At 36.0% G+C, this 26,810-nt stretch overlaps 2 protein-coding genes across 3 annotated transcripts; one reads left to right on the top strand and one right to left on the bottom strand.

Moving 5' to 3' along the window:
* Nucleotides 1–427: 427 nt before the first annotated feature.
* LOC149026094 (Phosphoribosyltransferase family protein) lies at nt 428–6,570 on the bottom strand. Its single transcript, XM_089146335.1, has 7 exons — nt 6,440–6,570; nt 4,901–5,216; nt 3,491–3,586; nt 3,222–3,290; nt 3,005–3,133; nt 1,099–1,198; nt 428–1,015 (listed from the first exon to the last, which is right to left on the bottom strand). Exons 1-7 carry the CDS (start codon nt 6,550–6,552, stop codon nt 882–884), a joined length of 957 nt encoding a protein of 318 aa, XP_089002461.1. The 5' UTR covers nt 6,553–6,570; the 3' UTR covers nt 428–881.
* A 673-nt stretch (nt 6,571–7,243) lies between these two features.
* On the top strand, nt 7,244–17,782 carry POP1 (ribonuclease Ps). Of its 2 annotated transcripts, XM_089146334.1 has the most exons (13): nt 7,244–7,944; nt 8,317–8,413; nt 8,632–8,739; nt 8,837–9,061; nt 9,299–9,417; nt 9,504–10,022; nt 10,676–10,784; nt 10,867–11,441; nt 12,399–12,563; nt 13,521–13,976; nt 16,488–16,539; nt 17,076–17,272; nt 17,362–17,782. In XM_089146334.1, the coding sequence occupies exons 1-10, from the start codon at nt 7,499–7,501 to the stop codon at nt 13,717–13,719; spliced, it is 2,562 nt and encodes an 853-aa protein (XP_089002460.1). In that variant the 5' UTR covers nt 7,244–7,498; the 3' UTR covers nt 13,720–13,976; nt 16,488–16,539; nt 17,076–17,272; nt 17,362–17,782. The 2 variants fall into 2 exon arrangements, with proteins under 2 accessions (XP_089002460.1, XP_089002459.1); XM_089146333.1 differs by having other exon boundaries at nt 17,076–17,782.
* Nucleotides 17,783–26,810: the final 9,028 nt, after the last annotated feature.

Raw genomic sequence — 26,810 nt, 5'->3', positions numbered from 1 at the left:
CTATTCAGAAGGATGTAACAAATTCTTCTTGGGTTGATCTTCTTTTAATTTTTGAGAAAATGATATGGCGACCTTGACCATAAGTGAATATTGAAAAATCAGTCTTAATTGATCTTGTATAAAAAATTTCTGACTAAGATTCTATAGTATATCGTGCATTTTCAGTCATCTATTTCATTAGGAAGAGAGAAAAAACCACTCTTACAATCTTTCCTGTTTCTTGTATTTTAATTTTAAAGCTTACACATTTCCTCGCACCTACTCGGCGGTATTAATATAAAACTCCCCCTTCCGAGGAAATAATCGTGGTGCGCGGAAGCTGGCCCGGATGAACCTCAGTTCCAAAATAAAAAAAAAACAAAAAGTTTGACAAGAAAATATCTAGTTGAAATCATATCCATAACTAAATTGTCATGGTATCTGATTTGGAAACATCCTTCAGAAATAGTGACTAGTGAAGTAGAATAAGCTAGTACTAGCCTTGTACACTAGGTGCATCCTTTCCTTTCCTTTCCACCAGAAACCAATACAGCAGGAAGCAAAGAAGCAACCTGCACTCAAGTACTCTGCTCAACCACAAGAAACTACAGACAGAAATTCTCTTGAAGACCAAGATTCCACAGTGACAAATACATTTAGTAGAGATATATAGTTTGACATACAACACTAGTGATACATATAAACTACTACATCCTTTAAATATCGTCTGCATGATGAAGATAATGACGGATCACTTTTGGATCTTATTTAAATAAAAATGTAACACTAACTTGTCAGTAATAAACTCCTCGAAAGATGGTGAAGGCAATTTGCCTCCCGCCCTCTATAAGTCAACATCAGATCAAGCTCAACCATTACTAAAGGGTCCTTTTATATTCAACTTAGATTTGAAGGGCTTCTGCAATGGATCCTGCAAGACTCAGAACTTCAAAAGGTGCTTTATTTGCTATGGCCTTCACGGTAAGGGGGCACGAATCCGTGATCCAGAAGTAGGTGAATGGTTTCTCTGAGGCCTCTGAGAGCAGGAATTGCATGGAAAGTTAGAAACAGAAAACTTTAAACAGCACAAGTATGAGCAGGTTTGAGTCTTACTCTTACCATTGTCTTTATGAATAAAACGCTCAAACGATCGCTTAGGAAATACAGCGTGGGTGACATAAGCACTAACTTTTGCAGCACCATGAGCAGCCAAAACTTTCTAGTAGTGCCACAGTGGAAACCATGAACACAATCATCAGCTATGCTACAGATAAGTTAGAATCACATGAAACTAAATAGGCACTGTATATATGTTCAAATAAATGGTCAGATGAAGTAATTATTTCAGAACTGACTCGAATTAAAAACAAGAAGTACTGAAAAATAAAATTAAAAACCAGAAGAAACAGGGCAAAAGTGGAAAAAAGAAGAGAAAAAAAACCACCCTTTTCCAATTGATGATGACAATAAATTGCAACAACTTGGATCTAATATGTTCAAAACCAACGATCCTGCAAGCCGTAGTGTCTAAAACATGTAATATGAACAACTAAACGTTGATTACTACTACTCATCCAAAAAGAATGTCAATTACTCCCATCAAACATGAGTTATACGGACCACTAGACATAACCAAGTGGATGCAGAGTCCATGAGTTATATGGACCACTAGACATGGAAGTTCTTGAAACACCATATACGGCTCCAAGGGAATCTCCTCTATATATCTAGCTGACAATTCCCAGCCTGTAAAAGTTACTACTTGGTAACTGATAAAAAAGAAGAAGAAATTGTGAACGCCAATATAACCTGAGCTATTCATTTCTTCTGGTATTCTTTTATCTATTGTAGTGACCAAATGATTTTCACATTAACTCACTTGGAAGGCTGAGGTTGATAATGCTGGTTCAAGTGTATGATAACCTCAGAATAGATGGTGAGTACATCAAATACAACGGAGGTACCTAAACTAAGATGAAACTAAAACATAACAAATGTTGTGATATGCGACTAACATGAAACATGGAAGAACATTGACCGGTACCTAATAGGAACCTCATCAACTTGGTTGTGGTCTCTCCAACACCATGAAATAATTAACAAGTTAAGAAACCCATGCTTGAGTGACCAAACTCCGCTTCAGGTTTTTAGAAAGTGAGTTCAACTTTATAGCATTTACTTGCAATCCTACCACTCCTTGCAATAAATTGGAGAAAAATAGAAAAGGTTGCAAAATCTAAGGACATGTTTAATGACCCGCCAAAAACAGTTTCTAGTGTTTCTTGCTTCAAGAAATAAAAAGATCAACTGGAAACTGTTTGATAAAACTATTTTGTCTCTAACGATTTTTGCAACATATTGAAATTTATGAAAATTTCTGATTTGAGAAACACTTTTAACGCAAGTAATTGCATTTGTTTTTCAAAGCGAACGTTGGGCTTTGGGGTGTGTTCAAGTGAAATAGTTTTAGAATGGGGTATTCATGGAATTTGGCATCTTAAACATAAGAACTTTGCTAAAAGCCTCTCATACTACGGTAGAAGTCTTCCATCCGTTGTTTTTCAACTCTAACGGCTAGAAATCATTCAGGTCTTATATCACTGATTGCCAAAGTTTCTCTTCATCTTCTGTATTTCTAGTGAAACCCTAGTGCCTAACTTAGCGAAAGGAATCCTATCTTCATATTATTGTGTTTGCTGTTTGCTATTGATTCTTAAACCCTAACGCCAGCTGATATGTTTTTGCTTCCAGAAGCGAGTTTTATCAAACACCTAGAAAGATGTTTGGCTTCCAGGTCACTCAAAACTGTTTCTAGAGTTTCTCGAAGCAAAAGGACTTGGTGCATTATCAAACAGGTCCTAGGCTTTCACCAACAGGTTCTAGTTCCAAAGTAAAGTTGGTAGCACATTGAACTATTGAAATGAACTTTGACTGAATTGAGAAATTGTGGAAAACTAGAAACAGAAATCACAAGGATTTTCCCCAGTTAAGTGGAAGATATGGGAAGGGCTGTTTCAGAAGATACCTGGCACTCAATGAGGGTTCCCCCTGACTGCACCAAGTCATCAACAATAACTACGTGGTGACCAGCTGGGTTTCCCTCCTTGAGGCGCACTATCCTCTTATCACCTTCACGAACCTTGGTGCACACAACCTGCCATTTGACAACATCAAAGACCCAAGTTCAAAACGCATTAAATAATATTTAAGCAGACTGAGTATCATCAAGGAAAGAATGTAACCATGGGAAAGTGCTGCAATTGCTTGTAGAATCTTTTCCATGCTCCATCATCTGGAAATGCAATGCAGATCTGGAAGATATGGACAAAAAGAAAATATCAAGGACAGGACAAGAATTTGATGTCGGGCTAAGATAAACTTTCCAACATAACACTGATAACAGACAATCTGACAGCCAACCACACAAAGATGATAACCATAATAACAAAATGAACATATTTTCAGAAGGATAATGAACACATCCACATGAGTTAGGTTTGAATTCACTCACATTATTAGCGTCAGGGAGCTCATGTAGACGTTGTTTCAACAAAGGTATCCCAGTTTCAAAACAAGGCAAAACATGATCACCAAAATAAAACCTTTCCTGGAGAAATCAAGGAAGAAAAATTCTCAGCTCAAGAATATGTATAGAGTTGGGATATGCATTCATGCTTATACAAGTACAAAAAATAAAGCACCATAAACATGCTCCAACATCATAGAGAACTGCTGCAACTAAAACACGGACAAAATGCTTGTACAGATTATTATCAATATGGACCTAGCCATCAGTTGTCCAAGATGTAGTATGGCTCCCTAGAGCAGGAGCACTACATTCTATCAACTGGAACAAGTTAAAACCTGCTGAGTTGTGCATCATAAACTCATTGGCTATTGCTTTAGATTAGGCAGAAGAGAGAGAGTCTCAACTCAACTAGCAACAAGAAAGTGCCGGTTATTCATGTGTAGTTAACTCAAGGGTTCAACTCCTTAGATAAAGGGGGGAAAAAATACAAAAACACCACAAATTCAAAATTCCAGATATGCAGAGAAGAATTAGTTGGATCTTTACATTTTTCACATATTGAAATGGGCACTCAATAGGTAATAATGGTATATGACTTTATGAGCTAATATGGTAGTAACGATGACTATGAGAATACCAATATGTAAAAGCAATTCATAAAAAAAAAAATGTAAAAGCAGAGCATAAGATATAAAAAGAGGCTGAACGCCTAGGTGCCATCCGGATGAAGCCTCAAAACCTACAATATAAAATATTGTATATCAAAGAATCTCAGTGACTGAAAACCTTGGAATCTTTGTTGAGCGGGGATGCTTCTAAAGTTGGGATTTCTTGAAAAAGACAGCGACTCTGAGGATAAGCCAGAGAACCACCTTTGTAAAGGTCCTTCCTCGCATTATAAGTATTTTGAATGCCTAAAGATTAAGAACAAACTATTAACTGAAACTAAAGCATTAGTTTTTTCCCCATCTTATCTTTTAGATGAATCTGTAAACTTAAAGATACTGATTTGTTTTCCGTTTTTGGCCATATCAATTCACAACTTTTCATTAATGAAGTAAAGTAAATTGTTTTCTGTTGAATAGCATTGTCTAGGAAGATTTTTCTTTTTTCTTTCCCTTGCTTTAACTGAAGGATGCTTCAGAAGTGGAACTGTGAACTTGTAATCATGAAGCCAATCTATTACCTAAATGGTGGCATATGGTGCAGATGCAACTAAAACAATCTTGACAACGGGGAATAGATAAACACTACTAGAGGTCAACCAACTAAACTAGAATAATTCAGTAAAGAAAAATATAACAATCAAATCAGAAGAAGCATGCTTGCTTCTGGAAGAATATAATGCATACTTTAAGCAACTCCAATTTATATGATGGGAAAATAGAAAACCTGTAGAGCATGTATATCGTAGATGACTAGACTAGTTGGACCACCCCTTGATATGGGTATATTTGACAATATTCGAGCCATCGTAAATGCAGTAGCAACATCTCCTTCCTCTTCCATGCGCTCAAAAGAACCAGTAGGAAAGAATGGTAAAACCAATGTAAAGGAAGCAACAAACAGCCGCGGAAGTGCAAATATGACAGAAAGCTGCTCAAAGATAACAGCTGGGGAGCTGAAAGATGCCATGAAAGCAACATGCTGACCTCGGATATCCTGTGCATTATTAATGAAAAGGTTTGGGAATCCATCATCAAAGCTCCTGAGACATGTAGAGAAAGGCATCAAATGTTGCCCTTAAATACTGAAAGCAGCCACCAGAAGAAATCACACTGCTATATCCAAAAACATGAGCTCTTGTTGCTGGGCAAAAGCTTCCAGTGAACATGAAAAATGAGTATTTGCACATTTATACTTGGGATTTTCAGTGGGGACTTAAAAAAACAAGATCTTCAGTTCAATCACTCTTATGGTTGGATTGTTTATCAAATCATTCAAACTGTCAGACCGCCAACTTTTTTGTTTATTTCATTTTGCTTATCAGAATAGACAATCAATTCAGTCTTTCAGGCCAATCACCATTTCATCTTTAACAGTAATGATTGTCACCATCTTACTTTCAGTCCCCCAAGAAACAGGAGAAGCCAATGACCACTAAAATCACATTTTGCAAATGTGAAAAACTGGTCCAAGATCCCACCCTCTGGCCCTAGCCCCATCTTTCAGGACAAAGTCAGAGAGTAAAATTGGAAGGATCGTACACTGGGTGGTGAAATTTTCAAATAAAGAACCACGATGAATCAGTTAAGCTACTAAAATGCAAATAAATTGCAAGGAATAACACCCGACATAAGTTATGAAGGCCTTCCATGAAGAACAAAATTATGGAAAGGAACAAATAGTAAAATCAACAGCAAGGGCACAAAAGAAGAAAATGACTAATGATGGTTCAAGATATGTGCTGACATTCACTTTCTTGCTAAACCCCCCGAGGCGCGCCGACTAGACAACCAAAAAGTGAAATATGCATGAAAACTACATGAAAGATCTATAATGTAGAAACTGCGGAATACCCAACAAAAATAATAATAGAAAAAAGATTAATATAGTCTGGTTCGCATTAAAGAAAAGAACTGTCAAACAACTAAACAAGTCACTGATTTAAGAATAAAGTCACTCTTCTACCATAAGGTAAAAGTAAAACAACAAGAAGAGAAACAGCACAAACCTAAACTAGGAATAGCCCTAAAAGGCCAATGCAATACGAACCCAACTCCCGTACCTAAAAAACAATTTCACCATATGCTTACTAATCTACCGTGAGGATCAAACATCCCATATAGACTCTATTTTCTTTTCCTTTTCCCGGGGAGGGGGAGAGAACCCAAATTATCAGAAGCATTGACATAGATTGTTCATCCGTAAAAAGGAAAATTCATCAAAAGACGAAAACACAAAATAAAAGAGAGAGAGAGAAAATCAAACCTCCAATTTATGGACTGAAGTTGTATACAATCGGATTGAGCAGCTACTTTCCGGGCAAGGTCTTCAGACTCTACGCAGGAGAAGAGAAGCACTTTCTTTCTCGCCTTCTCCATTACGGCTATGAACTCTTCTGCTACCGCTTAAAATCTTGAACAAACTCGCTACTTCTAAGGAACGTACGAAGGGAGAAACACAAACCTTGAGCTTGCACAGTGGTAAGAGCCCGGTAAATATCGAATACGCGTTGTGATTCCTGGCTGTAACGCTAGTGGTGGCCCACTTAAAACATATTTTTGGTGCATTTCAGCGCTTAGATCGGAATCTCAGAAGGTATCTGTTATGTAAAAGCTTGTTCTCCATTTGCTTGCGCCACTAGATAACTTCCCTTTATTTTTTAATTTTTTAATGAAGAATCTAAGAGCTGACAAGAGTGGAAACTGCGAAAGCCACTCCTTTTTCTCGGTCTTCTGAGCTCCATTCTTTTTCTCCTACGTCTCTCTTCTTCTCTTTTTTTAGGAATTTGGGCTTCCGTTAATAGTACAATATGAGCCAGCCCACAATTCGTGGGCCCAGTTCCAAACAGTTCGATAGCCCATACAACTTGCTTGTATTTTGGGCTTGTGGGCTTCGGGGATTTTTGCTCCGCGCCGGAGACTGTGGAGATAATGAACGGTCCAGATTTAATTGATAAATCGTTATATTAAAATTTTCTACCAAAAAAAATCGTTATATCGAAATTCTAAATATTACTATTATCCACCTTTGAGATTATTAAATTTACAAAATCAGCCCACACTTCTCTGGATCAAACAAAACCCTAAACCCCGGTTCGTAAAATCTCATACTCGATTTTAAATCTCATTCCCATACCCTATTATTTCGTGTTTTTTTCAGATTGATGTCTCGAGAACTTCAGAGTTATTTCTTGGTTGAAAGTTGGTGTTGTTTCTTCTACGGCTTAGTGAAAAGTAAGCTTGCTTGTAGGGTCTGTTTGACTACTAGCCGTTTCTAATCTAATAGCTCCGCTTGTAAGTTCAATTTGAGTTCTTTGGTCATTTAATGGCTGCTGAGGGAGGCAAACGGCTTCAAACATCTGTTAGTCCGTATCCTCGGACTGTAAACGTGAAGAAATTTGCGGAGTCGCGAGCACCTGAGCTTGAAGCCCTGCACTCGATTGTTTCAAATCGACTAAACAATGATTTCCGCTCTCGCCGTGACAAGAGAAGAAGAACAACCGGTCATGATAATCGGGTCACGAAGAATAAATCGAAAAACAAGCGAAAAAGAGGGCAACTTGATAGCAACAAGGCGTCGTCGTCTGAGATTGATCAGGAGAAGGTTCCGCGTAGAGTTCGAAGGAGACACGAACTTACGAAGAATCCCGAGTCTGGCTTTTGTACTACGGGGGATGGAACGAAAAGGTTGAGGACTCATCTGTGGCATGCGAAGCGGTTTTCTATGACAAAGCGGTGGGGCTTCTATCTTCCTTTGGGATTGCAAGGAAGGTAATGCCTACCACAATACCATATTCTCCTTTTCAGTTACAAAGTTTTAAAGGAAATTGAAATTAACTTGATGAGTAGATAATAAGTTTTAGTTCATCTGCCATCAAGTTGTGCAATGAATTTTAGATTATATATTAGTGCTATTTGTCGCAAACTCGAGAATAAGAACCCAAACAAACTTGAGAACAAGAACCCGAAATGGTTCTTCGTCTATTCTGATAATAGGGATGTTTTTGGTGCCATTACATTCACATTACAAGGTGAAACTATATTATTACCTTTATGGTTATAGGCCTGCACCAATGATTATATTCTATTGGAAATTCACGCAAACCATTTATTTCTTTATTCATTATGATTTATGTGATGTAGGGGAAGAGGATCAAGGGCTCTGTTAAAGCGGTTCAAACATGGAGCACTCCTACATGATGCAAGCTACTATTCCGCTGTTCAATTGGAGGGTCCAGAAGTAGGCACATCCATCTTTTGACTTGCCAATGATTCTGTTCTGTATGTTGTGTTAAAATGGGTTCTGATTTTAGTGTTTAATGTATTATGATTGCTTCTTCTTTCTCTTGTTTGAGTGACAAATGCACTATGTTGTAGGTTCATGATACAAGTGGTCTGATAGATTCTGTAATGCATTGAATTTTTTTTTTTTTGGTGGTATTATTATCTTTCTCTCAGGATTCATTGCTATCAATTTTAAGAATGGTCTTGGTGCCAGCTCCATCTCTTCTTCTAGAAGAAGTATCCCGTACTGTACTTTCTGGGGTTAGCCATGGAAGGGCAATGGTAAGTGTCTTTTGATGAGGACAATGTGATCTGCTTCTGTCATACTTCTTTGATGAGAATGATAAACAGTTTGTTTTGTTCTTGCTGCCTATTGCAGCTTCACCATATTGGGGTACTAAATTCTCGACCAGTTGCCCCAGTGACCTACATTTGGCGGCCATCAAGTAGGCAAAAGCTTGATGTAGAGGACCTTACCTCTGGTGGAGTTGGCAAGTCACAGAATGGTTCTTGTAGATCTTCAGTACGTCAGCTATGGATATGGATACATGCTGCAGCCTTTGTTGAGGGATATGATGCCCTGAGATTTGCCTGTCAAAAATTGGTATGGTCAAGCAGATGCAATCTCTGATTTACTGCCTACATTTGTTTTCTTACATGGCAATTGTTTGTTAGTTTCTTCCATTCTGGACCTTTTAAATCTAATTATGATACTTAAAGCAAGGGGAAATTAAATATTTTCTACCATTCAGTGCTAAGTTGTCTACTAGTTCGATGGTTTGACAATTTTTGTTATATGCTTCTTTAATATTATAAAATTTGTAGCACTTTTATGTTACAGATGGATGAGACTGGCAATCCTGTTAGCTGTTTTTCACGTGAAGGTCAAATGGGAAAATTAGAAGTTATGGGGTCCAAGGCAATGCAGGTTCTTCTGAAGACATTACATCTTACTACTAGGTGAGTTGCATTTTCCAAATGTATGGCATATTTCTTATCATACTAAATCAAGATGCAAATAGGTGCGAAATTGACATTCTTTGCAGTATTGCAGAGGCTCACCTCTCATTGAGGAAAGGCTCGGCTCTAGAGGCTGTGACAGACTCTCAACTTCAGAAGAATATCATCCTTGAGCTTATGCAGCACGTTCCTTCTCATGCAGTTTTATCTTTGACCGTACATGATCCTCGTGATCTGCCAATGAAAAAGACTGAACATGTTTCAGAGGCAGCACCTGGTAGTTTCCAGGATGATGTATTAAAGGATGCTTCTAAGTGTCTAGCTACATCAACTGGATTTTCAATCAACAGCAAAGAGATACTCTCATCATTGTGTTCAGAACCTGAAGAAAATTGTTGTTTCTTCTCTGACAGCAAGGATTTGTGGGAAACTGGCAATGGGATGAGTCGTCCACTCAATGACAGTGTTCTTTGCATGGAAAAACATAACCAGCGGTTGACTTTCTTTAACCTTGATAATTCACTGTCTGAGATAGTAACTACTGAGGAGATGGGGCAGTTCTCTAGATCTTGTCCTATTTTGCTGTTAAAAGATTCTTGTATAGGGTAAAGTAATTTTCTCCTATGCCTAAGACAACTTCTTATAATTTTTTTTTTCTTATTTTGGTTTACCAATGAACTTTGTGCTGATTCAATTTAGTATTAACGTAATGGAGTGAATGTGGTCCCCTGAATGCTCAATGTTGCGATTCATTTAACCCAATGTCTGCCAGCTGCCTGTTCTAAATAGGGATTGTCACTAGCTGTGACAGTTAAAACTGGCTGCCTGGATGAAGACAAGGGTTGAATATGAGTGTGCCTACTTTGGGTAGAAATCCCAAAGTTTTCTTGCAAAGGCTGAGCTCATACTCTATTACAGCTCATTTGTCTATTTTGTCTTGGTAAATGAGAGACAGAGAAGGAAAATTGTGAAGGAAATTTAGATTGGTAGTATATGTGTAGTGTTACATTCTTGTCTTCTTACCATTTTGAGTTAGCAATATGATTTCCATTCCTCTGTTCTTAGTTACATGTTCCCACCCCTTTCCACATGTACACTAAGCATTGTTTTCTTATTTTCTTTTATAATTTTTTATTTCATGGATGTGATTTTACTTCATTTGGGTTTCACAAACAAAAGTCAAGTGTGATATCGAAGCACCACAATTTTACTGAAATTTTGATTTATTTTTTCACCATTTTGATTCCCCCTCCTCCAGATGGTCTATCATTCTCCCATTAAGTTGGGTTAAGGCCTTTTGGGTGCCTCTTATCTCCCATGGGGCTCATGTGGTTGGCCTTAGAGAAAAGCGTTGGATTGCATGTGATGTAAGTGCATATAACTGAAGCTTTTACAGGCTTTAATTGTTACCTCTTTGTTCCAAGTTGGTAATGCTGTTCCCTTCTGCAGGTTGGCTTGCCCTCCTTCCCTTATGATTTTCCCGATTGTAAGGCCTATACATGCTTCATGATTTCTGAGGCAGCAACTGCTGACAAAAAAATGGAACTCCGACCTGTTGCCATGAGGCCTGTCAATGTTCCGACTACCCCACCTTGGTGTTGTGTCAAGTTGACAGTCAAGTTTAAATCCACTAAAATCAATGATATTCAGAATCTACATTTATGTGGAGAACTGGTTCCAGATTTAGATGATAGAAAGTGTGAATCTACATTTGGAAGCGAGGAGCAGGGTTCATCTCTTGAAGGATTTGTTGCAAGGACATCTTGTGAATTGAATGGCTACTTGAATGCTGTCCATGGTGGTAGTCTGCCATTATACCCTGCTGCTCTAAAGGATGGAAAAGTTCTCCCTGAGGTGATGAAATATGAAGGTGAATTTGTGCTGACCCCTGCAATCCTCCCACCTCTTGACCAGAAACTATGTTTCCTTAGAGTTCATCTCCATGCTTACAAGGAAGGCGTTTTCGAGGAGGGTGCTGTTGTTTGTGCACCTCATCTCAGTGATTTAGAGTTATTTACATCCAGGTTAGTTGATACTTCAAGCTTTAGTTATTCCAGTTGGTGTTGAGTAACAAACTGTTTCCCATTCCATTTTATTTTCTAGGTAGGACTATAAAGATATTATGTTTCTAGTGGTCGCCAGAAATTTTATGACGTAATTGACTTCCATTAAGTCATGTAAGAGTTTCAGACCCATGAGGCTAATTGTGGTTCATTTTAAGGGCTTTAGACTATTATTAAGACCCTTAAATGCCCCTGTACGCAGAAGTGATTTAATCCAGATTGAAGGAATTAGAAGAACTAGGGGAGAAGTGGTGAGAAAGCATATGCTTTAAATAGAGCTGATTGGGAGGAAAGGATCCATGTAGCCGACCCCATTTTGGGACAAGTCTTGTTGTTGTTGTTATTGTTTCAAGAACTTTAGGCATTGTGAAAGAATTTTAGGCCCTTGAGGGCCGAGTTTGACTCATAATGTGCATGTCTTTTACATTGAGTCTTCTTGTCTGTGCCTTGGGGGAGATTTCAAATAATCCTTTTGTACTTTTGATTAATTACATATTTATAATAAAGAATTCTTTATCATGGTCACCATATTTGCTTCTTGATGGTTCTTTGATGGAGTCTCTCATTCTTTTGTGGTAAACATTATTCCTTTTCATTTAAGACAATAGTTATGTCCTTATGGGCTTTTTTGGGCCTAAACTTTTTTGATGAAACCAATAGTTTGTGGTTCCTTGGAGAACATTCGTACATTCACGAAATGAAGGAAGTTGATGCTGTAAGGCATGTTAACAGGCTGATGATTTTCATTGGCTTCAAAAGGCCCAGTTTTCTTTTACTTCCTTACCATTTATTCTTAAATCATAGTTAGGCTAGCTGGAAGCCTGGAACTGGTCTCCCAAATTCACAAAACTTGAAATATTCTGAAGTTTTTTTATGCTATTCTTCCCTGATAAGAATCCATGTATTTGAGTGATGTAGATCTGACACAGATGCAAGACTTCAAATCTCCCAGTCGTCATTGAGATCTTACTTCAAGAAAGAACCTTGTGGCAAATGGAATCTTCAAATACCATATGAACCCGTGGACAGGGAGTCTTACAGATGGCCTGTTGGATTTGTGACAACTGGTTTTGTCTATGGAAGGTATGTTAGTATATTTTTTTTCCTCTTGCACTTTCTGTCAAGTTAAAGTTTTGATCAGTCATCGTCCAAGTGCTTCGAGCTCTAAGTTGTTTTTTATTTTTATTTTGTCGAGTTTTCCTTGATTCCCCCTGGAGGATCTGTATACTGTTTTATTATGTGTTTGTCAAAGTTTTCCCTGCATAAATTGGGGACTTGCATATCTGGTGACCTCAACTCTTCACCCTTGCTGGAATGGTATTGAGCATCTGTTCTTCTGTTGCGCTGTCTCTAGTTCTCCCTGGAGAAAAGCCCTTGCTTCCATTTGGCCCTGGTCTCGTTGCACAGTTGGGTTTGATTGTGATTGCTCTTGGGTTTTGAGTAACTTTTCAGGTACCTCTATTTGTGACCGGATTGGTAGACTTGTTTTTTGTGTCATGATCCACCATATGTGGTGGGAGCATAATCTTTGGTGTTAATCGTCCAAATCCCGTTCTATTGACTTGATTTGGAATGCTATCCACTTTGATGTTTCTGCTAGGATGACCTCTATTCCCCATCCCCGGGTTGTTGATTTATCAAAGAACAAGCTCATTGTTGTCTCCTGGGGGCTCAACTCCCAATTCCATTCCTCTCTCAGATCCTCTTCCTTTCGGATCCTTCTTGTATTTTGGTGTTTTGTTTAATTTAATTATTTATTCATCCAAAAAAAAAACTCTTCACCCTTGTATGGCTTGATCAGCAAGTGTGTTGCTGTTCCATATCTTAACAGAAATTCCAGCTGAGACTTTGTCTACATTATTCATACTTCATTTTGATACTATCATTGTTTGGCTATATTATGCATTGTCCTAGTACATTTTTTAAAGAGAACATTTGAAGGAACTTGCATGGTCCATTTGGAGAACTACGTTCAAATAAATTCAGCATGGCTGTAGCTTAGATGAATTAAGTTATTTATTAGATTGTTCTGTTTTGCAGTGGAAAACCAGTAGCAGAGGCTCTATGTGAGGCAACCCAGCTTGCTTTGTTGAGAGGAGAACAATGGGATAAGATGCCAAAGAAGCGAAGGAGGCAGGAGATTTATGTATTGGTTAGGAATCTGAGATCGACATCCTATAGACTTGCCCTTGCTACCATCATTCTCGAGCTACAGGAGGAGGATGTTGATTTCATGTAGACGTACCCTCCCATGTTTCTTGTATTTGTTGGAGGTGGGATATTAGGCTGCAGCTGGTAATTGTCTCCAGGAGCATGTTTATTGATTTCTCGTTCCCTGGAAGCATACTGAGCAGAACACATGTGGCATGCCAATCTTCTTTTTGGCTCACAGAGATAGTTCCAGATCAAGAATGATCGGTTTGAGTCTCTGAAGACAAAAACATCATGTTTTACCGTTTGGGAACACATGTTTGACTGAGATGCAGGAAGCCAAAGGTAAGCCACCACCATGGTCTCTATTTCTCTCTCTGTTCACTCGTTTGACTGATTGTTCATAGGATCTCAGGTGCAGATATTGCACCTCTAAATCGGGTTCTTTTCACCTTTTCCTTTATGATAGTCGTACTTTATCAGTCATTGAGGAATACTTAGGCTTAGAAGGTGATCCTTTTTGTCTTTGAAGTAATACTGATGAGAATTCAGGCATGTTGCAACAAAGCTAGGAATACTCTCACCCTGCTTCATATTGATGTGTGGGTCAGGACCCTAGGGCTTTTTGTTTCCAGAAGTGATTTCAAGAACCATTTCATCTCGCACTTCACCATTGTGAATCCACTATTTGTTAGTTTCCAGAACCAAATGTAGAACCTTCACAGTCTATGGAGGCGTTTGATAACTCTTCTGGAAAATGGTTTTTGTGTTTCCATGTGCAGTGGGAACAAAAAACAACTAAATTGTGTTTGATGAATCGATTTGTTTTTATGTGTACGAAAAACAAACTGATTGTAAATCTCACTCAAAAAACAGTTTTTACAAAACATCTCAGACATGTTCTACTGTTTCAGAAACAAATTCAACCATAAGTGTTCCCAATAAAAAAAAGCCCCAACCCACTTGAAGAGGAACTCTTTAAGACATTTTCCCTACTCCAATGGCTGAGGTTGTCTCTTCCTCTCGGCAACTCTTGAGATTCCTCCACAAGGTAGCTCCAATGACCCTTTTTCTTCATACGTCTTCTTTTTCTCTCATGATCTCTTTCTGACTTTGAAAATCACTGGACAGTCGTACTACTGCATAAAGCCCAACTTCTGTAATTTTTAGTTGTGATTTCGGACTGCATAGGATGTGTTGGTCTGATGGTTGCAGATGTTGCAATATGGCCCATTTTCTGTATTCTATCACTGGACGGTAGTGCTACCATGGTAGTGTTTTCCTTTTGGAGTGGATAGTTTAGTATATTGATGAGAGAGACTGCTGTACATTGTACAGTTGGGAATAATGGTCCGATGATGGGTTGGGGTTTGATGGTTGCAGACGTTGCATTTCAGCCCATTTTCTGTAATCCAATGCTCTGTCACTAACCCTCCTCCACAAGCCATTGCGTGATTTTTTGCTGTGTGTCATTTGCCTTGTAAATGAGTGATTCATTATAGTGCTATATGCGTCTTACTTCCTTCCCTTCGTTGATTTTTCTTTTGGCTTTTGAGATTGTTCTTCTTTCCTTCGAATTCGGTTTAGTTGATTGTGTTATCTGTGGTATTTCCTGAAAACTTGTTTTGGCTTTCTGCTAGTTTCCTATATGGTCCTCTTTGTGTAGCATTTTCATTTTTTTTCTCTAATTAATACAAATGACCTTGTACCTAAAAAAAGAAGAATTACCCTGCTTTGCTTCTAAACTTGGTCACTTCATGCATGTTCTGAAGTCTTCTCCCCCAAAAAAGGACCATTTGTATGGTTTGTGATGTAAATTGAGCAAGGACTAAGGAGTACATTCATGTGATGAAGAAACAACTAGACCTTGAGCCTTGAGATAGCAAGTCCCTAGTCCCATAGGGATAGCCATGTAGGCCAATTGAACCCAGCTTAAAAAATGCAGCTAGAATTAGAACTTTAAATCAGTTTGTGAACTATATCATCCTACTCATACTTTATAACTATTATCATCAAACAGATGGCTAGAAACTTCATGGTGAAAATCTGAATTCTATTTCAGATTATCATGAAGTGTTGCTTTACTCGTTGCCTGCTGAATTGTGCTCTCATGCAAGACCTAAGACCCCTAATATTGAAGGTTGTAATTATTTCCTTAGTTTCAGGTGCTCCTTTTCAATTGGCATGATATATTTCTTCAGCTAATCTCATACTAACTAGTGATGAATTATATTAGTTTTAATTCTTAGTGGGGCTCTCTCAGCACCTTTTTTATAGGTTGAATTCTTGACTATGAAGTGTGGAGAGATACAAGAAGAAACTTGCAGCTATCAAAGAAAATCTTGAATTCGTAATGGTCTTATCTAGTTAGGTTTGAAGATAGATGGAGACTGATTTCAACTAGATTGTGTTTTTAATGATAAAAAAAAAACTACTTGTAAAATGTTGGTGGAAGTGCAATTGTCGATCATTTTGCTACTACGTTTCAATTTGAATTATTTCATGTTTAATTTCGGGTGAAGCATCTTTATAATGTAAAAATATGTTATTTTAGATGGCAATGACAAGTCATACCTTGTAATTATTTGGATGATAATATCATTTTTTTATTTATTACTACTTGTTAAGGGAAATTCCACAAGAACATATTTTTTAGAGAATATGTTTTATAAACATGTTCCTGTTGTGAAAATGTTCAAGAAATGTTCTTGGAACGTGTTTATCAAACGCACAAAATATTTCTAGAAACATTTTTTTAAGCAAGGAAACACCACAAAGTGTTTTCCACAAAGAACTGTGCTCCTAACATAGAAATGTTATCAAACACATACTAAATTTCTTCATCTCCTCTTGCAGGGATACATGCCCGATGTAATACGCCTAAACTTCAGCAGTAAACGGCATAGAGGTATGGTTCTTTACAAATTTCTTTCATCAGTCTTTTATTTCCTCTAATTTGAAGGCAAAATGAGTGAGTAATCTGATATTTCATGTCTTTGAATGTATGCACACATTGCAATTCTTTGAATCTGCTGCATTGTTTGTGATATTCTTCAGTATGTCTGATAACTCAAGTCTTAGTTCCACCTGCATGGAGTACTCTTTTCCTTGTTTACGATAATAACTGATGGAATAGAGTTAGACTAAAACTATTTGCTCTCAGGGTAAACTTGATCAAGCTTGGATGTTGGATTTTAATCCAATTTAGCTATATTGCTTAGACCTAGATAGCTTAGTGCTGCATTTGCTTTGGTTTAGAATTTCGAAAATTTTCTCAATAGCTTATTGGCTCATTTATTAACAAATATTGCATTTTTCTCATCATGGGATCATTTGTATATTAGGACCTATAAAAGAATGTCACCAATTAGAAAATGACATTGATGAGCAAGTTTTATCTAAATTTATTTAGGATTAAAAATTGATGTACTCTTCTCATTGTAGGTGCATACAGAACAACGAAGAGATTACTCAGTTTCATGGCAAGCCCTGTGTTGTTGATGGTGACAAGTGATGTTGGGATGGACGAGTGGGAGACCATGGAAGATCTACTCTGTACAGGAAACAGTAACAGTTTATTAGGGTCGCAATGTATGCCATCGGAGAGAGCTCCTCTACTGCTTTTTTCTATCATTTCAATGGTAAACCTGGACTAAAACTTAAGATCAGTGCGTAGTTTCAGTTTCTCTTTTAGCTTTCTTTTTGCTATCACAATCATATGCTTGCGCAGTTAGTGCTTGGTCTCTGGAACCTGCACACATGCTGGCAAACGAAAGCCCATGCGACCATGACTAGACTCAGGAGCTGTCACGCAACTGGGCAGCATTTTGTGTTGCCCATGAAAGCAATACTTGAAAGGAAGAGGATCAACCACTTAGCTTACACAGCTTAAGAAAATAAGAAGAGAAAATGACATTTCTGGCAAAGAAAGTTCCGAAACCATGAAGATGAACACAAATGGGACATGTTGGAGTTATCATGTCTTTTACGAGAATTTTGCATAAGAAGTGTGAAAAATTGTCGATTTTTTTGGGTATAAATTCTTCTTACATCCAATTAGAGAGAGCGAACGAGGTTTATCAATAACAAATTGCTTGACTGTTTAATGTGTGTATTGTATGTTGTACATGCGTTATTCATTTGACATGAAATGATTGTGAAATATTGCATTATTATGTATAAAAGTTCAACTTAAATCATGAAATGATTGTGAAATATTGCATTATTATGTATAAAAGTTCAACTTAAATCATCGTTAATTTTTTATTTTCTTTTTTATGAAGATAAAAGTTATTTTATTAACCCGTAAAACTCCTGCCGTGATGTTGGTGGAATTGTTTAGACAAAACAAAGGATCTATTGAAAATGAAACAAGATACATTGGAAGAAATCAAATTTGAAACTGATACCAGGTGACTTATAAATTTGTTTTCTATTCTAAATTTAGTGATTTTCTTTTAATTCAGTCTTAGACCAAGACAACTGAATTTGCAATTTAAATTCATTTTATCATCGGAATAATAATTGGATTTTTTTTCTTCTTCTTCTTTGTGATGAATGAAAAATTCATTTCCAAAGCCCCCAGGATGAGAAAAAAAAATGTAGATGAGTAGTTAGGTATAGATCCGACATAAACAGGCGAAATTTAATTCTAACGCTCTAAAATATGGCGGATTCAATGATCAGTTTTTTATTAGATCAACCCTGATGAGTCGGGGATAGAAGGCGTTGAATGGAAGCCATGATTTTTCTTCTCTGGAACTCAAAGTGATCCTATTCCATATCAAACATTCCCATTCAGAATATTCCAGACATGAGACAAGTAATGATATCATCATGAAAAATTTTAGATTTATAGCCCAGACCAAAAGAGAAATCTGTGAATTTGTGTTTAACAAAAAAAAAAAAAAAGTATATATATATATATATATTGGATTTGTTTTAATTTGTGAGTTAATTGAATATTAAGATTTGAAATTAAAACCTATATGCCATCTCTTAAATCTAATGTCACTTTTTTCACATTTAAATTCAGGAGAATACAGTTGCTGTCACAATGAATCTATTAAACAACAACCCTTATTTCAACAAAGAAATGTTGATTTTTCAGGGGAGATCATTCTTTAAAGCAGAGAGACTGGTTTCTTTATTTAGAACAATCATCTTTGTTTAAGATCAACCGGATATCCAACAGAACTCCTCATCTTGCAAATCCTAGCACATTTGTGCTTTATGTCTTATAAACCCTTCAATAAAAAGCCAGCATCCGAGGTTCTTTCTTTATCTTTTAGTTCATATGTCTCTGCAAGACTAGGGCTTCTCGTTGAGGCAAGCCATGCCTATTAAAATTTATTTCTTTCTCTTGTAATTTCATCCGTAGATACTAATATAATTAATTCCACACTTTATATTTCAGCAGATCTGCTGTAAATCATATTTGAGGTATGACTATGACTTGTGAGTGTTACAAATATTTCTCATCTATTCATGACAAGTTTGAGACAAGTTTGAGACAGAGTGGAATTTGAAAGCAGTCTCAAAGAATGGAATGCAACACCAATTAAGTGAAGAAAATAAAAGAGGTGTATTTCTATGAAGAAAATAAAAATGGCTATATATGTATAAGAGAGTGATAAGAATTTTTTTTAATTCATGAAAAATAAAGACAACTTTTGAGAGCCATAGATCTGTTTGGATACATTAATCCAAAGATTTGAAATCTCTGGATTCATGAATGCAAGATTTATACACGTTTAGTTGTGAAAATCTGTAGATTCATGAAATGTAGAAATTTATCTTTTTACACTAAAAACGTGAATATGTAGATTTATGGGTATAGATTTCACACATACTATAAAAGCTGTTGGAAATTTTTAATATGTCCAAGGGCAAAAGTGAAAGTTCACTTATTGGGCGAGATTTATACCCGTTTAATTGTGAAAATGTTTTTTTTTTTGCCAAAAAAAGTTGTGAAAATCTCTAGATTCAAGAAATCTAGAAATTCATCTTTTTACACTAAAAATGTGAATATGTAGATTTATGGGTATGGATTTCTCCCCTTCTATAAAAGTTGTTGCGCTTTTTTAATATGCTGAAGGGCAAAAGTGAAAGTTTATTTATTGGGCGGTTACAAAATATAGGGATATACTTTGGTAACTGCCATTTCACTCCATTCAACAATTGCATTACGAAATGCAGCTTTTAAAACTGTTCGGTCTTTCTCTCGCTCTGTCCGTAGAATAGAAGAAAAGCTTAGCGAAAGTTTTATTTTTCTCTCACATTTTTTGATCTTGCTATTCTACCATTCATCACAATGGTATTTGGGTTGTAGACTTTCTTCCATTTCATTGAGATTATGGAGGATTTGACGGTGACGATTTATTGTGAAGGAATAATGACATGGATCTTATCTTCTTCCGCTTCATTTTTTCTTTCTTGACAAAAGCACTAAACATTTGCACATTGGCAAAAATCACGTCCACCAAAAAGTTTTTTTATAATGAAATTTTCACAAATTTAGGTTAATCAAACAGTTAATTTATGAATTATGACTCTATAGGTTTAAAGTCTCTAGACTCATGTAACCAAACAGGCCCTAGAGAACAAAATACATGGGGAGAAAAAAAATTGTCCGATAGCTTTTTATGCCATGGAGTGAATACTATTATATAATCAGTGACAATAGAATAATTATGGGATAATTACTATTGCCCTCTTATACTTTGGTTTTATTACTAATCAAACCCTATTTTTTGTGAAATTACTATTGCCCCCCTCATTTCTAACGGTGTTAAGTGGCTGTTAACATCAAATATAAAATGTTTATTTGCCCTTAGAACTAAGAAGTCAAAAATATTGCATTACCTTTATTTATAGAAACTATATTGAATGTCAATTATATCCTTAAAATCTTATATTTTAGAATTAGTTTTGGATTTGGTGGGACCACATACTTATAGTATAATTATGTTCAATTATAATAGTTTTTTATTCAATATTTCCTTCTTAATTAGTTTTGCAATAATTAAGACAAGTATCAAGAGATTATTCCTTCAAATTGAATATTCCTTTTGAAACAATATAAAAGTGATCTTAATAAAAAATTATTGATCTTAACATAGATGTATTTTCACACAAGGGAAGCCAAGTATCCTAAATTATTAATCTTGATTCACTTGGCTAAGCTAGGAGTAACGGGTGTTAGGTTCGGAAAAGCATCATTGGTGGCAGGGGCGGACCTATAGAGGGGCCGAGGGGGGAAATTTATCAGGTCCATTTCTTTGTCACCCTCAATTTTCCTGTAGATGTGTGCCATGTGTTCCAACATCACATCAAATGGTTGAAATTCATTTATCAAGTTTTTGCTGTGATTGATAAATGGATTTTAACCATTTGATGTGATGTTGGGACACATGGCACACATCTACAGAAAATGGAGGGTCCATTTCTGACAAGGAAATGGACCTGGTATTGGTCCGGCCGAGGGGGGCCATGCCCCCATTTAAAAAAAAAATAAAATTTAATTTCCTTGTTTTCCTTAATTTTTTTCAGTTTTTTTTTCTTTTCCACATGTGAAATGTCACTATTTGGCCCCCCAATAGATATAAATGTCATTCCTAATTAAAAATTAACTTCTTAATTCCTATTTATTCTCTCTTCTCTTATCTCTTATATTTTTTTCCTATTTAATTATTCTCTTATCTTTCTATAAACCTAGGTTAAGGAAATTTTTGAAAAAAAATCTTATTAGGTATTCAAAGTTTCATTCCTAATTAGAAACTAACTCCTCAATCCCTATTTATTCTCTCCTCTCTTCTCTCTCATCTTTCTATAAACCTGAGTTAAGGGAAATTTTTGAAATTTTTTTTTATTAGGTATTCAAAATTTCATTCCTAATTAGAAACTAACTCCTCAATCCCTATTTATTTTTTCCTATCTTCTCTCTCATCTTTTTTTCCTATTTATTCTCTTCTCTTTTTATAAACATAAATTAAGGAAATTTTTGAAAAAAATATCTTATTAGGTATTCAAAATTTCATTCTTAATTAGAAAGTAACTCTTCAATCCATATTTATTCTCTCATATCTTCTCTCTCTTCTCACCTCCTATTTATTATCTTCCCTTTTTATAAGCGTGGGTTAAGAAAATTTAGAAAAAATATACTCCACAATTAGGTACTCTTTTTTTTTTTCAATTTATTTATTTATTTTTTTTTTTTTTTTTGTTATTCTTTTTATTTGATTTTCTTTATTTCTTCTGCAATTTTTGTTATTTGATTATGTATTGTGATTTGTGGATAAAATGTCCATAGTTAGTAAGATAATTAACTACTATTGGTTTACATCTCTTACTTTAAAAAAAAATTTAGTTTTCATATCCTACCAAAGAAATTTTTTGACTTGTATCTAATTTTTTAGGGTTGAAGTATTTTTTGACTTAATGAATGTGACCAAAAAAAGAGAATTATGTCCCATGGAATAATCAAGATCCATGAGCTGACTTAATTAATGGGGTATATTTACCAAAATAAAATAAAAAAATTAATGGGGGTATACTAGTCTTTCCATGTTAGTGTTTACTAGGGTTAGGGTTTTGTACTATTTATAGGTAGTTGTATGTTAGGGTTAGGGTTTATACTATATGTATATATATAGCTGGTTGGCTCTTTATTGTTGCTTCATCTCATTCTTTGATCTCCTCATAGAAGGCACAAGGTTTGCAACTGCTCTTCTTTCCAACATTCCAAGGTATTTATTGATAGATCTTCTTCAATATACTTTTGGTGCTCTTCTTTATTGCTCTTCTCATTAAGAGATCTTCTTCAATATACTTTTGGTGTAAAGTATACAATATTTTTTTGTGAAAAAAAGGTTAGTATTCTTTATTTTCTTTGTTTCATTTTAATGGTGCTCTAGCTCTTATGGTTGAGCGTGGGATTTAGTTGTTTTTCTGTCATTCTTTCTTGTTTTCAATGGTGTTGTAATTTAGTTTCTTTATACAAGATCAACTTAGAATTTCACCAAAATCCAAATATTCTTTAACCGTCTATTTAATGGTGTTGTAACTTTCTTTTTGATCGATTTCAAGATCTAATGAAACCCAACTGAAAATTTTCTTTAAAAATGAATACTCTGGTCTCCGCACTAAAGCTCGTTTGCTTTACATTTAAACTTTATCTCCTTCATTTAATGCTTTATCATCTCTCTCATTTAATATCTTTACCCCCGTGGTTGTCTTGTGTTTTCCTTTTCTTTTTCTTTTAATATTTTAAAGCAACGTTTGAGTCTTCGTCTTCCATTCTTCCATTCTTGCACCCCGGGGGGGCCCGGCGGGTTGCTCCCAAAGCCTTTCTTGGGTATCCTTACTTCTTCTTCCTGATCTGTCGTGGGGTCGCTGGTTTTTGGCCCCTGGTGCGCGGGGGGGGGAGGGGCAGTGGTGGTGCGCTCGTATCCTGAAGCCCGGTGCCTTCCTCCTCCGGTCCCTCTGTCCCTGCTCATCCAACCCTCGTCCCGTCCACCACCCATCATCGCTCCGGCTTCTAAATCCTCCGCGGTCTCGCGCGGTTGAAATCGCGGATCGCGCGCGCGCGGGCCCCGGTTCGCGCCGGGGAGCTCGGCTCTTCCTTGGTTGTAACTTTCTTTTTGATCGATTTCAAGATCTAATGAAAACCCAACTATGCGTTAATCGTAACTCCATCGTTTTCTATCCTTCGTGTCTTTTGATTGAGGCTGCAAAGAATACTCCCACCCTCAGCCGCCACTCTCTCTCTCTCTCATCTTTCCCCGTTCATGATTAGGGTGTTTGGGTTTTTATTTATTTATTATTTTTTTATATTTTTTATATTTTTAAAAATTTTTTATGTGTAAATAGTTTGTGGTTGTATCAGTGCTTCCAGTTAGGGGAGTTTGAATCATTTCCTCACGAGAGTGTTTCCCGCTTCCCTACGGTGTTACAATCACAAATTATGTGAGGCCTACAAGTAAAAAATGATAAAATATTTTTTAAAAAAATCTCATCACCCTAACCTTCTAGGTCCCTCTATAATTCATGATCAACAACTCGTGGATGGGTAAAGGGGAGACATCCAAACTCGTGGATGGTTGAAGGGGCAGGCTAGGTGGAGAAGATCGCTAGCCACTACTTTATTGGACTGAGATTTTGTGCCCACGCATTCACACAATGTGTGAATGTGGGGGCATGGGGCACAATCACTTGGGGGTAGAAGGTAGAAGATCTGGACGATATTATATTAGGGGGTGGGAAATATTACATGATTTATATTAGGGGGTGGGAAATATTACATCAGCGTAGGACCCTTGTAACCTTTTCCCTTTTCACTAAGAGGTGTCGAACAGTCTTCGAGTTATTTTTGGGTTTGTGAAATATATACATGAATTGTTTCTGTATTATAATTGGAAACCCCCTTTTTCTGGATCCATCTCATATAACTCGACCCCCTTCACCTATAGGTAATTTTAGACAAGTTTCCTTTGAAGTGGATACCTGAATGAACGCCAAGTATGGCTCGTAATTACCAAGAACTTCGATGCCACTGTTGGCAAAGAAAAACTCTATCATCCCACCCAAAAATAACTTTGGCGAAAGAATCATCGTATGCTTGTGGTGACTAAGCAACTTTTTGATGGTCCATCCACCTTCCTTCTTTGAACCTGTATTAATAGGACAACTTTCTTAATTTGAAATTTGTCCTATGAATATGGTATATTATCAATCTCAATCAAGTTTGATCTCAAGGTTTGCTTGATTCTATGAAGTTTACAAGCATCGATAATCCAATGTAAGGGTGTCAATTTGATATGGAAATTGGTATTTGTTATTGTATCATTACAATATCAAATAAATTTACTTCATATTATTATCGTATCAAATACCAAACAGTGCAAGCATGTCATATCATTATTGTACCGAATATCAAACGGTAGAAGAGATAATCAAAGAGTTGCTTAGTTAGTAATGATCAACACCTCTTAGTGAAGAAGTCATGAGTTCGACTCTCATTGATGATATATATAATAGTCCTCATTCCATAATATAAAAAGCTACCGGTTTTATAAAATTTGTATTTTTCCTATTTTAAATCTTCCATAGGTTGAAGTAAACACAATAGCCATAGAAATGTTTCTTCATCATCATCTTGTGTCATTATCACACTAAGGTGTTTTTAGTTGATCTATACGATCTTGGATACAAATATTCTTATATGTGGTATCAGAAATTGTTAGAATCGATTAAATACCCATAAGATTGTTGAATGATGAATTTAGGGTTTTAGAATGGAACTTGTGAAACTTGTGAATTTTTCTCTTACAATTATTATTCTAGTCGTGTTTGTGGGTACCTATGCGTACCCCAATAGATGTAGACGTGGACGTGGCTGTGCATACTTTCCGTGTAAGTTTTGTAACCCTAGTCAACTAGGAGTTTAGATCGCCTCCCTCGATGGGCCCACAGGATTAAGGTGATGAGGTATTTTTTTCCACATAATTTATGGTTATAAAGTCGTAGGGGAGATTATCCACATTCCTCAACTAGGGCTGAATTATCCTTTATTTTGATCCTTTGATTTGATATATTAAAATAATTCATATATTATTTTTCTCCCAATATTTTTGCTTGAATCTCTTATAGTGTATTTTTCCCCTCTTGATTTTTTTATTTTTTAAATTTTTTACTTTTTCCAATCAGTTGCATCTAAACATGTTTGTTTGAGCATTAGTTGCACATGAACTCCTCAACAATCTAATCATCAATTTGAATTTGAATTATATAAATTTAAATTCTTCAAGAATCCCACATTATTTATTTTAAATTCAAATGATCAATTCAGTTATTGAGGAATTCATGTGCACCTGATACTTTAGATAAGATTTCTTTTTATATCAAACGTATCTTTCCTTAATTAGTATCGTATACGATACTATATCTTTCCTTAGTTGTCTCTTCTTTAGGGTGAATTTCTTAATTATTTTTTTTTCTTACATTTGATAATGTCTTCAGATCTTTTATGCATATGAAAAGGAAATTTTTTTAACCCACATTTTTTCTAAATCCTCTAACCACATGGAGAGTCTTTGACACATGTACAATCTTAAAACAAATTTTTATTTTTAAAGAAAGGAAATTGAAGATTTTGATTTATACATTTTGATCCACACTTAACTTCAATGTATAGCTTTATCTTATTATTATTATTATTATTATCATATTTCACTACAAAGCAAGGTGTAACCCTTAATCTTAAAGAGATTTAAATTCTTGACTTCATATTATGAGACGATGGTCTTTGCCAATTGAGCCAACTCTTTTAAATTATAATTTAGAATTCATTAGCTATTTAGTGATTACATCATATACATTTGAACCACTTTACTTCTTTCTCAAGATTTGTAATTGGCAATTCATTTCCTTGACCCCCTATCTAAGTCTTCGTATCAACATTTCTTTAAGTGTATGTATATGTTTGCTTGTAACTACTTCTCTTCTTTATCATGAGTCTACATTTGTTAGTCTAGGGAAGATGGATGATAGCTTCTCATCACATATAAGATGGGGTTCCACCTGTGAATCTTGGGGCCCATGGTCACTGAGGTAGGACCTCTATCCATATGCATTGTGAGCATTTCCAAATTCCTCGTGATGTACTCTTTAAAAAAGTGATCCTTTGTTATATGTCAATGGAGCTAGAATGTTAATCTTCTAATTCTTAGAATATTAATAAAATATTTTACATAAGATGGGCTTCATTGATTGTGTTACACTCTGTGATTTGATTTCTCTTATTAACTTGATATAGGTAATATATGCTTATTAAAACTCTTTTATAGGTAGCTTAGTGTGGGTTAATAGGGACCGTTAGATTTTGATGAACGATCTAACGGGTTTGCCTATATAAAGGGTGTTAGGTTCCCCCTATAAACCCTAATTAATCACATTATTCTCTGCATTAGTTCACAGATGTTGTTCCATCAAGCTCGTAAATAGAGAAGAGTCTAGAGGAGAAGATCTAGTATCAAGTTGATCATATAATTAACTTCAAGTTCATTCTTAGTAAGAGATTAAAGAAGAGATTGTTGTGTTTCATCTCCAATGGATCCTAAAGCAGGTATGTTCATTATCATCTTATAACAGTTATTATATTAAGGTGTTTTTTAATCGATC

The sequence above is a fragment of the Hakea prostrata genome, chromosome 2 (genome assembly GCF_041222555.1).
Source record: "Hakea prostrata isolate BN-2017 chromosome 2, UWA_Hpros_2, whole genome shotgun sequence".
Classification (NCBI taxonomy): Eukaryota; Viridiplantae; Streptophyta; class Magnoliopsida; order Proteales; family Proteaceae; genus Hakea; species Hakea prostrata.
Note: the sequence above shows the minus strand (reverse complement) of the source record. Positions and strands in the feature narration are given on the sequence as shown.

Bases quoted from the DNA above. Each gene is read 5' to 3' on its own strand.
- LOC149026094 (XM_089146335.1), bottom strand. From the start codon at position 6,552: ATGGAGAAGGCGAGAAAGAAAGTGCTTCTCTTCTCCTGCGTAGAGTCT. The intron at 3,291-3,490 runs GTGAGTGAATTC...CATATCTTCCAG, and splicing joins AGCTCCCTGACGCTAATAAT to ATCTGCATTGCATTTCCAGA. The intron at 1,199-3,004 runs GTATCTTCTGAA...TGGCACTACTAG, and splicing joins GAACCCTCATTGAGTGCCAG to AAAGTTTTGGCTGCTCATGG.
- POP1 (XM_089146334.1), top strand. From the start codon at position 7,499: ATGGCTGCTGAGGGAGGCAAACGGCTTCAAACATCTGTTAGTCCGTAT. The intron at 11,442-12,398 runs GTTAGTTGATAC...TGAGTGATGTAG, and splicing joins TTAGAGTTATTTACATCCAG to ATCTGACACAGATGCAAGAC. The intron at 12,564-13,520 runs GTATGTTAGTAT...TCTGTTTTGCAG, and splicing joins ACTGGTTTTGTCTATGGAAG to TGGAAAACCAGTAGCAGAGG.